Source organism: Musca vetustissima, unplaced genomic scaffold (genome assembly GCF_032173495.1).
Source record: "Musca vetustissima isolate MV318-11 ecotype Yass unplaced genomic scaffold, APGP_CSIRO_Mvet_v1 utg272088, whole genome shotgun sequence".
NCBI lineage: Eukaryota > Metazoa > Arthropoda > Insecta > Diptera > Muscidae > Musca > Musca vetustissima.
This window is the reverse complement of record NW_026889466.1, coordinates 539-12,629: the sequence shown is the minus strand read 5'-3', so window position 1 is coordinate 12,629 and position 12,091 is coordinate 539. Positions and strand designations below refer to the sequence as shown.

Sequence of the window (12,091 nt, the reverse complement as noted above, 5' to 3'; positions counted from 1 at the left end):
ACCATGCTTGAATGCCGGAATGTAATTAATACGGGGTAAGTTCGTATTGTTCTCAGGCCAAATTCCTACGCGTCCATCCGACATATTTTTATTGAATTTGGAGTCGCCGTAAGCACTTCTTTTTTCCAAAAATTATAGTCCTAGTTTTGGAACTATTTGGAAAAAAAACTATTAGTTTTTGCTTATTAACTGGTTTCTAATAGCATACTGACTTAAAATCCAATTTTATACCCATATCAAATTTCCCTAATGCCATGTACAGACGAGCGTTGTTCGCTCTCGCATTCGTTGCTCGAACCTTAATTATGAAGTAATTACTTAGTTCCGCATACAAAATTTTCTGAGCGAATACCGACTTTTGTACATTGTTCAATTCGAATCACTCTCTGAATAATCAGGAAATTTGTCCCATCCCTAACAATTGAGAGAATTTATCGAAAATAAATTAATTTTGACAACATGAAAATATTTATAATATTTTCAAACGTTTTCAGTAAAATTGAAAATGTAACAAATTGTATAGTTGTTATATATGCAGCAGGATGTAGATTTTGTTTTCTACATAATGTAATGTGAGCTTCTTTCCCCTTGGTTCTAATTAGCGTACAAAACAAGACACAAATGTGGGGAAACTCAAACAAAAATTTCTCCAAATTTTTGTATGTGACATTTGAATTTAAAAATATAAAAATGAATGAAAACAACAATATTTTCAGGAAAAATGGAAAACATACTATAGTCAGGACTATAGTCAGGAGAAAGAGAATTATTTTTTCTATTTAGATCTATATGTGATTCACGCAAATTTGTTACAATTTTGTTGTAAAACAAGAAACAAAAAGTTTGAAAAAAATAAATATTGATGACATGAATTGAGAATAGTGTTGTATGAACGTGTAATTCATGTACGTAAGTCTGAGAGCAAACTACGTTGTTCGAATGCCCATCAAAACATGGCATAACTTTTTTGTAGAATTTGGAATTTGATACATATCGTCTGTTCCCTTACTGCAACAATCTACTAGATCTTACTACTTTCTTCGATATCATAAAGGAAAATTCGTTATCGTAGTAAAAAGTTGTAGATTCTTGCAGTACGGGAACATACCAATATATTTTGATAATACAGTCATCAAAAATAAACTGGGGAAACTCAGAAATACAATTTTCACATTTCCTGTTAATTAGAACAATAACATACCTTCACCATCTGTACGAATACGGGTTTTGTTAGCAATATAATGCAAACAGCGACATCTAGTTTTTTAGTCACGAAACATGTGACATTTTTATACCCTTTACCACGTTTCATTTTATTGAACAAAAGAATGCAGCATATAAAAATACAAAATTTCTAAATTAAAATCAATTCACAGTTTGACTAAAAATAGGTGCATGTGTTTCCATACACATAAATAATATTCTTTCAAATAGAATTAACAAAGTATTTTATTTTTCCTTGGAGTAGGGAGTTATCACGCTGATAAAAAAAATCGTACATATTTTCTTATATGAAACGTTTTCAAATACCTTTGTCAACTTTGATGTTTGACAAACATTTCGTATATCAGTGTTTTTCTTATATGAAGCAAAGTTTACACTGAGGAGATGTAAAAAAGAGATGTGGTTATATCCGATATCTACTGGAGCAGATTATCAGTCTAATTTTTACACAGAACTTAATATAGCAAACAATGTACTTAACTTCAAAAAAAAAGAGTAGGAGTTACCGACATACATATACAGGGGAGAGGGACACCTTTGAACACTTTGCTTTCAAGCCCATACAGTTTATAATTTTATAATTATTGGACTTTTATAAATTTTAATAAATACACATAGAAATCAAACACGAAAGTCCTCAACGTAGCCGTTGTCGATTGGTATTTTAGGTTCTCGTTGTATAACATATCTCTCTACCAAAAATGATAAATGTATAACATTCCCCCAATATTTGGTATTTTGCGGATTTTGGATCAGATTTTTTTAAATAAAATTTAATGTTATTTGGTATTTTGGGTTCTCATTGTATAGCACATCCTTGTAAAGTTATTAATATTGAGGGTATCCCATATTATTGAGGGTAACCCATATTACGACACCTCACTTCTCCCTGCTAAAAATTATTAATATTGACCAAGGTCAGAATTTTGAAAATTTTAGACATGTTTTCAACCGAATTGGTTGTAATTTCGTATTTTGTATTCTCATGGGCTGTCAAATTGAACTACCAAAAATTGTAAATATAAATCCATATTTCACGTCTTTTTCGTTATGTTCAAGGTTCTATCAGTTTTCTCTTAGGAGCCCCCCATTATTTTACTATTTTTTGAATGTCGTCCTCACGGTGTTTACATGTTATATCCTCAGCCTTATGGCTAGGAAAAAATTTTGTCTCACCGCAATATCGGTTTTGGGCCCGAAGTTTCTTCGGATCAAATCCCATTCAGACAATTTGAGTTCGCTTTATTTCAATAACTCTCGAAGGCTCTACAAATTTTTAAAAAATTAGTTAACTCCTTCTATTAACACCTCCACAAAGGGTCAATATTTTGAATATTTATAAGTCCAATATTGAACGAATTCTGTCTGATTTTATACCAACTATACTTTAACCAAACTTAGATCAAGACCGCCGAGGGGGGGTCATTCCTTATGGTAACTCCCAAACATACCAAAAGCTGAGGGTATATATCTATAAAATATCTAACAACGTTATAGCCTAGACAGACGACAGCCTTAATTTGCATTAACAGCCTTAATTCAATTTAACTTGTACATTATCGTCATTTTTATGTGTTGTTAATGCACAAAACCGAACTGAATTTATACTGAATTAGGCAATTTCAATATGGCAATGCTGTCGAAAATTAATTGTTTCTTGTCAAATTTATTTATATTTATGAAAATAAAAATAAGAAATGAAGGCAAATTTCAACCATTTTTTTAATTTAAAACTGTTTTGCTAGGATCATAATAGGTGCTATTCCTCCTTTATGTCATGTATCTATTTCCTAGAGATGTAATCCCGAAAAATATCGAAACAAATGTAAAAATGTTCATCCTACACACAGACAAACAATTGTTTTGAAGCAAAAACTGTTTCGTAAATGCAGAAACTCTCGTCTGTCAGGGGTAAATATTAATTCAACTTAAGAAATTTTTAATGCGAATTAAGGCTGTCGTCTGTCTATGGTATTATCTAAATTCCAACGAGGCGTACAAAAATATTCAACATTCATATAAATGCATGGTACAATTATAAAAGGTAACAGCAAATCCTAGCTGATTTGATTCCAACGTAATACTAGTGTCAATATGAATTTGACAAATTATGTTTTAAAAAATCACCCATCAGGAAAATTGGGAACGCATAAAATTTAAAATTATTCTTTATTAAATGTGTTCCTGTATTCAATCTGCCTGCTGGGAAAGTTTGAGGAAGCAAATCTTTCTTCAAGGAATAACTCGCTATTCCCAGCATTTTCATACGTGTTACACATATATATGGCAATGGCTCAATTATAGGAAAAATGTGGAATAGATAGAAATATAAATTTGATAGATGCTCATTCATTTTTTTTCAATTTTTATTTTGAGAATTCGAAAATATTTCATTTTCAAAATAAAAATAATTTGATTATAAATTTTTTTTTTTTGTTTAAATTTTTCTGTCAAATGAGTTGACGCTAGTAGAACTTACAACAACAAATTTCCATGTGGTTGTTGTATCGTTTTTTGTACAACAACACTTGCTGTTACCTTCTATTATTATACCATGATAAAAATGCATGACTATACCATTCACCACTCGGTGGTACAGGGTATTATGTCTTTGTGCATATGTTCGTAACAGGCAAAAGGAAACGAGATAGACACATGGTTCCTTTTGAGAATATGCATAGAATTTTTAAGACAATTTATGCATGTCCGTCTGTCTGTCTGCCCATGTTAAATTGTGAACAAAGTACAGGTCGCATTTATGATCCGAATTGGATGAAATTTGGCACAGCTCATTTGTTTGGCCCTATTGGAATTGGGAAAAATCGCTTCAGATTTAGATATAGCTTCCATATATATTTTCGTCCCATTTAATGTATATGGTATACCAAAGTCCCTAAATATCTTTCGATTTGCTCGTGCAAATTTGGCACAGCGTACTGAATTAGGTCTAGAATGATGTGTGTTTTGTTTCCTGAAAATCGATCCTGATTTATATATAGCTCCCATATATATTTTCGTCCGATTTTATGTAAATGGTATACCAAAGTCCTTATATATCTTTCGATTTGCACGAAATTTGGCATAGCGTAATGAAATTGCTCTAGAATGATGTGTGTTAAGTTTCCTGAAAATCGATCCGGATTTAGATATAGCCCCAATATGTGTGTTAAGTTTCCTGAAAATCGGTCCAGATTTAGATATAGCTCTCATATATACTTTCGTCCTATTTAATGTATATGGTGTACCAAAGTCCCTATATATCTTTCGATTTGCACGAGATTTGGTATAGCGTAATGAATAAGGCCTACAATGATGTGTGTGAAGTTTCCTGAAAATCGGTCAGATTTAGATATAGCTCCCATATATTTTTGTACGATTTTTTGTAAATGCTGTACCAAAGTCCCTATATATCTTTCGATTTGCACGAAATTTGGCACAGCTAAATTATGTCTGGAATGATGTGTGTTAAGTTTCGTGAAAATCGGTCCAGATTTAGATATAGCTCCCATATATTTCTTCGCCCGATTTAATGTAAATGGTGTCGTCCGATTTTACACAAAATTTACACAAACTTTTCACAACATACTGGAGTTAGAATAACCTAGAAGTTGGTTTTAAATGCTTCTCTACGTACTGGCAAGTTTAGTTCAAATCGAATTTTGATATAGTATATATATATATATATGTACGGTTATATGGAGGCTACCCAAAAAATTGGACCCATATTTGGTTGGTACCATTATATGGGGTCTATTCCAAATGTGGACTAAGTTCCCCACTCTATGGGGTCTCCGAATATTTCAATGTTTTGAAAACAGAATAACAAATTTATTATACACTCCACCTTATGGTGGATGATATAAGAATGCGTACAATTTGAATATACCCTCCATGATATGGTGGAGGATATTCAAATAATATTTTATGTAGCCATACAAAAACACAGCTGTGGCTATTTTTTAGAAACGCCTTAATGCACATAAAATAATAGCATACTTTTAGGCAACTGACAATTGTTGCCTGTGTATGTGTGTTGATAATCATCTTTAACATCGAAAAGGAAGGTCTAAAATACTTCTATCGAAAACCTATAAAATAAGGGATTTTGTTCTTTGGAAATAGTCATTCTAGTTTCAACAATTTAAGAAGTATATCGCACAAAAAGTTCTAGTGAATTTCTATAAAAAATGGTAACAAATAAAATTGAACCACAAATCGAAAATAAGCAAAAAATTTACTATATTCAATTTGAAAGCTATTTGAATGCAAGAAATGCTGATAAGCATATTTTTCGGCAAGAAAAGCCAGAATTACGATTAAAACTCTTGCAACATCCAGTATTGGTGGAAGGACATAAATCTAAATGGCAAATATTAAAAGACAAAACACAACAATTCCTACAAAAAACTAAGAAAACAAAACCCCAAACATTTTTACGAACTCCTGAAAAACAATGTAGCCCATTGGCTGGAATAAGTGAAGAACAAATACGTAGAATAAAACAATTAATAGCCAAATGGCGTCATAAGACATCATATGGCAGAAGGCGTTGGGGTTCATTGAAGTTACCAAAATTTCTATCTTTCTTAAGGGCACGCAACGATGATGGCTTGTGTAAACGGAAATCTGGATTTGAAATCTATTGTGAAATGGCCAGTATACATGGTTTCATCAATTTTGTTGGCTCTACTACAGCTCAAAGAGCATTTTGGTGTTTTGTAATATTTGTGGCCATCGCAATGTCAGGATTTATTCTACTGCTGTCACATTTAATGAATACCAATACACCCACAATTCTCTATACTGAGAGTACACAATTTCCCACATGGATTATACCATTTCCAGCGGTCACCATTTGCAACATGAATTTAATGTCAAAGACAAAAGTCAATATAATGGCTGAGAGATTGTATGTTTCAGATGGAAAGAAAATCGTAAATATTTATAAACGTAGATTTCTTTATTTCTAGTCAACGCAATAGTAATTTGACCAAACCCCAATTGATTCGCTTATTTCGTTTGGTTTTCTATGCCACACAAACAATAAAGGCAACCAACGAGGAATATCACCAACTGGACCTATTACTCCAAAGGAATAACATTACATTGTTTGAATTACAAGATGAAATAGCACCAAACTGCGAAACATTATTGCAGCGTTGTAAATGGAAGGGAAGTCATGAACGCTGTCAAAACATATTCCAAAAAGTGCCCACCTTATCGGGAATGTGTTGTTCTTTCAATGCACATATGGGAAAATTGAAATATGATAAAGGGTAATCAGTGTATTTAATTGGCAAATTATTATACAGAGAACAATTTTAATGAAATTTTTTATAAGTCCATAGTTTATTTTTCCATGTACAACCTCTCATAGAATACGAATAAAAATCTTTAATGGTGAAAAAGGCACAATTTTTACGAAATAATGTACAAATTTCATGAATATCAAAACAATTTTCTTAAATCGGTCTAGATCTACATACATACTTTTGTACGATTTCATACTATTGTACCATTAGTATGAAACCATACAAAAGTGAATAAAGATTTTTATAAAGAAAAAAATCCAAACATCTTTTAAGATGTTTGCATGATCTGTTGCCGATAGGGAAGTTCCGCAAGAACAATTTATTCTCCATTTGTGTCATAAATAACATATTCGATTTCAAATTGCAATTTCATTTAATTTACAGCGTTGATTTTCAAAGCAATGAGGAATACACTACCAGTTGTGGTGCTCAAACTGGTCTAACGGTATTAATAAATCCCGATTTGGAAGATTATCATTTGACACAGCGAAAAATTGCCGGTCTGAAGGTATTCATCAGAGATGCATATGATTTCACAAATACCAATGGTTTGGAGAGTATCATAACACCTGGAGCAGTAAAATATATTCGTATAACACCACAGCAAACCCGATCTACCGACTATATAAGCAGTTTAAATTTACCATCACGTCGTTGTTATTTACCTAACGAACGAAAACTATTTCATTTTCGTTCCTATTCCCAAGTGAATTGTTTAATGGAATGTCGTTCCCAGAAGCTGTATGAAAAATGTCGTTGTACTCTGCCGTACTGGCCGAAAAGGGAGAAGTGGCCATATTGTGGCCTCAAGGAAAGGGAATGTGTTTTGAAGTATAAAGGTAAGGGAATATATTTTTATATATATTAAAATTAAATTAAAATATTTAGGTTTTCAATTTTAGTTCTCTATAGTTCTGTGCTACAAACTGAAAGAGCTGATTATAAGAACAATTACTATGCCGAACACGTTATCTGTGATTGTTATCCTTTGTGCGATTTCAATATGTATTCAACCTTTGAGGATTCGGGAAAATTGAATCGCGAATATTCATTAACTGATTTAAGATTTTTGTAAGTATAAAGTTGCCCAGTTTGAAACTATATGTCATGCAAATACCATATAAGCTTATTAGACAAAAATATGCCTCGTTGGAATAAAGGTTTTAGAACCCCAGTTTCTTTGGACCAAATAACGATAATTCTCATAGGAAGTTTCATCCAAACTTTAGCATAACCATGTCAAATGTTTGACAAAACAAAATATTTTTTGCTGTCTAGCGCTGGACATCTACAGAACTTGCCGTTCAGTTCCCTCAATCAGGAAGTTTAACAATTTGTCGTTAGTCATGCAGAACAAATTTACAGTCATGAACCGCTTTTGAATTTATTGTAAGCCTTAAGTGCCTCCTGGTTATCAACATATATAGTCACCGATCCTAGCTTATAAGCACTTTGACTATTTCGACCACTTTCGAATTTGCTAAGATATTGTACCTAAAAACCCTACAATGTTCGTTATATTCTTCCAGTACATTCTTCACATCGGAACCACCATATTATTTATTGATAGACCAGCCAGAGGACAGGAACCACTTTTCCAGGATAATCACGTTTATACCATCAAAGAAGTATATATCTAAAAAGTCGACATTTTTCATAATGTTAAGAATACGAGCGTATTTAATATGCGAAAATCTCCACGTTTCTGTTTCCAAAGTCTCAGAGCACATCCCGTCGAATGGAACTTAATTAAAAGATCCAATGATTGGAGATTTTTAATTATATTCAAGACACCTTCTTCTGAGGTCCCCAGAAATCGAAACGAAAAATCCAATTTTATCCTAACTTTTCAGATCATTATTTCACCAAATCTAGATTAAAGGTCAACAATTTGTAGGTTTTGTTAGATTGAAAAAAGGGGTGGTTAACATCACTAAAAGTCCAATAATAGGACATACACAATCCAGTGAATGCGACTGATGGGATTTTATATTCTTAAGCTTCTAGAATTATATGTTCTTAGTGAAGCTCTTCAATGTTTTTACTAACCACATAAAGTATTTTTATTATTGATCAGAATAAAATTCTATGTCGATTTATGCGTGTCCGTCTCAGGGCTGTCAGAAAAATCCTCAAACATTTAAATACGCACATTTAGATATATATAAATATATTTTTTATTAATAGGAACATATAAGAGGTATTCATTATTAAACACGTTTGTACTTAAAGGGGACCCCCATTAAAATTTAATTCGAATCTACTCTATCGCTAGAATGTCCCTACAAAATTTCAAGTGAAAATCTCAAAAGCTCTTAAAAATATAGCCGATTTATTGTGTCAGTATCAAGTGACGGCAAGATTGATTCTCAAACTTTAAACGCATTTTTCTCGAAGCAGGCACGATATCTCAAAAACTAATAATCCAATCGGTTCCAAATTTTTACACGTTTCTCTAGTTTGTGGTCTAAAAAAATTTTTGAAAGTTCCGCCATTTTGTTAATTGTTGTGCGAAGTCAATAATCCTAGTTCATACGAGAGCATGTACTCTTTCTAACACCGTTGGAATTTTCGGATTCCGATGTTCCAGTGAGAAGTTATCATGCCCGCCATCAAAAATAAGGACTTTTCTTTGATCACAAAAAAACAACAACAAAAAATTTTGCAAATTATTTTTCTTCCCTTTTAAATCTTCAAATATATATGTGGAACGTTACAAACCTTCATTATGGTACATTAATTTTGTTTTTCCGTTTGTAACTCATCGAAATAATCATTTCCGAAAGTATATATATTCTTGATCACCGTAAAATTCTATGACGATATAGCCATGTCCGTCTGTCTGTCTGTTGTAATCACTCTAGCGTCTAAATGAACTGAGATAGATCGCCAAAATTTTGCATGGAGTCGTCTTTTGTCTGCAGGCAGGTCAAGTTCGGGCTTTATCGGTCCACGTTTAGGCATAGCTCCGATATAAGTGTACCTCAAAATTTTCGGTATGTTGGGGGTACTCCTCAACCTTTCTAGGGTTAACCACCACGGACCACTCGTCCCTGGCCAACCTGGTTCCCACCTGTTGTTTGAGAACTACTTACGATTGTCACGCTGGAAATTGCCTGGGTACGGATGGCTTGTTGTCCTAGTCGTGGTCGTCTACTAGCAGCTGTCTGCGGGGAAGATGTTGGGCAAATCGGCCTGGAACCGCCTTTTTCAAATAAATAACCGCACAGTTTTTCTTCGCTTTTTCCTTCGATTTTGTTTTATTTATTTGAATTCATCCACTTATTACTATTACTTTTTATTATTACTATGGTATTTTGTTTATATTAGTTTTTATCCAAATGATTTTAGTTTCTATTCTTTTTTATTCTTATTTCACTTTTCTTTCTTCTTTCAGTTTTAGTTTTATGTTTTATCTCTGCTGACGGCTGCACTGGTAATGACCGATCACACAAAATTCACTACCGAACGAAAAAATAACAAAAGAAGAACAAATGATAAGTGTCCTGTGTCGTGTCGTTACCAGTGACCGCCGTCAAAAAAAGGCGGAGCGGGCGACGTTTATGGGGATTTTTTTTCGGTGTTGCCCACTTTACATTTCCCCATAAACATCCTCCCCCCGTTGGGATCTTTCCCAACTTGTAAAAAAAAACAAAATAAATTCAAGTCTCTAAACTAATTAAATTATGTGTTTGTATAAATGTTAATATAACATAAAAAAGGAATTCACCAGAATCCAGCCTGGATGGTACAATGATTAACTCTTCTTGGGCATTTCTCCAAAAAAGGTCCAACCAAAAATCGTGTTTTGGACATAAGGCATATTTGGTTCCAAGATAGGCAGTCCCATGTATATGCCGTCAGCTGCATCTTTCCCCAAAACGACGCTTATTGGGCCAGGTCGATAAAACTTCGTGTCAGCTACCACATTTCTCGGGTAAGTGAATGATACACGGCTGACGTCGAGGTAATGCCATGGTTCCATGGGACGGTCCGACTCGCATACCCGAACTATCGTTGTAAACGTCCTTACATTATTGTTCGTCGAAGTCAGCACCACCTTGAAGAAAGGGCCAAATTGAGGATTGTATTTTGGCAGAGGATGACCTAAATAGATGCAGCTATCCTGGGCCATAGGGTTGAGCAGGACCCTGACTTTTACTGCGGGTTCTATTTTGCCAGGGCTGTGCAGAAACGCCTCCGCTGTCATCTTTGTCCAATATAATTTGCTCGCTTCCAAGGGGTGCATCAGTGTATGGTGGGCGAGTTTACAAACACGACACCCGGTTTGCCAGGGACAGTAGGCGATACGGTGACCCATACCGAGGCAATTACTGCAGTACCCCGATCTGCGCACAAAATCAGCTTTTCCTTCGGGAGCTAACTGGAGGAAGGTTCTGCAGTGCCGCAAGGAATGTCGAGTATGACAAAGAGGACATTTGAAGTCGTCATTGTAGCTCATCTGCAAGGAAGGGAAATGTAGTTAATAATACAATTGCGTAGGGCAAGACATCATGGGACCATTTTGGCTGGAATTCGGAGCAGAATTTATTCTGAGCGAGGAAGTACAACTAATTTGTGGACCGGGCGAGAGATAATACCACATTGGGTTTTTAAGTCCACAACACGTACTCGAGCGTCCTGACCATGGTGTAATTTTATAACTCGACCCAAACGCCAGTCAGTTGGGGCAAGAGCGTCATTTTGTACCACTACTAAGTCATTTAAACGCAAATCATCCTGGATTTTTTTCCATTTGGGGCGCTTGTGAAGCTCCTTGAGATATTCCGACTTCCATCGATGGCAGAACTCTTGAGAAATCAGCTTCAAACGTCGCCACCGGTTCAATAAAGATGATTTACATTCGACCTCTTCTGGTTCAGCTGGGGAAAGTAACGAACTTCCAATTAGGAAATGTCCTGGAGTAAGGGCACTGAGGTCATCAATATCTTCGGATAGAGGAGTAAGAGGGCGAGAATTTAGACACGCTTCTATGTTGGCTAGTATAGTCGAAAATTCTTCGAAAGTGTGTCTAATCTGCCCTGCGATCTTCTTCAAGTGACTTTTACAACTTTTGACCCCGGCTTCCCAGAGACCACCCATGTGGGGAGCTGAGGCAGGTATAAAATGCCATTCTAGTTTTTGGAATCCGTATCGAGTAACGGCATCTTCCTTAATTTCTGAGACAATCTTCATAAAGTTAGCCCGAAGTTCTCGATCAGCACCCACAAAATTTTTGCCATTGTCCGAGTACATATTGAGAGGACACCCACGTCTGGCTATAAATCGAGAAAGTGCGGCCATGAAGGCAGGGGTGGACAGATCGCTTACAGGTTCCAAATGGATAGCCTTTGTTGTAAAACATACGAACAAACAGATATAACCCTTCGAAATGCGACAACCTCTACCGTTAAAAGTTTTTATGGGAGGAAGTGCCGCCATCAGTTGAGTTTGTCGTTTTCTTTGAGCCAAGACGCACCGAGTACATGATCTATAGTGGGTTTTCACCAAATTTCTCCCTCTGATGATCCAACATTCGAGTCGGATAGTGGCGA

At 34.8% G+C, this 12,091-nt stretch overlaps 1 protein-coding gene across 1 annotated transcript; it reads left to right on the top strand.

Moving 5' to 3' along the window:
- Positions 1–5,411: 5,411 nt before the first annotated feature.
- Positions 5,412–7,607, top strand: LOC133337173 (pickpocket protein 11-like; the record flags this gene model as incomplete). Its single annotated transcript, XM_061545428.1, has 4 exons — positions 5,412–6,133; positions 6,195–6,500; positions 6,921–7,375; positions 7,439–7,607. Coding segments are annotated over exons 1-4 (1,652 nt in total), but the record flags the coding sequence as incomplete, so codon positions are not given.
- Positions 7,608–12,091: the final 4,484 nt, after the last annotated feature.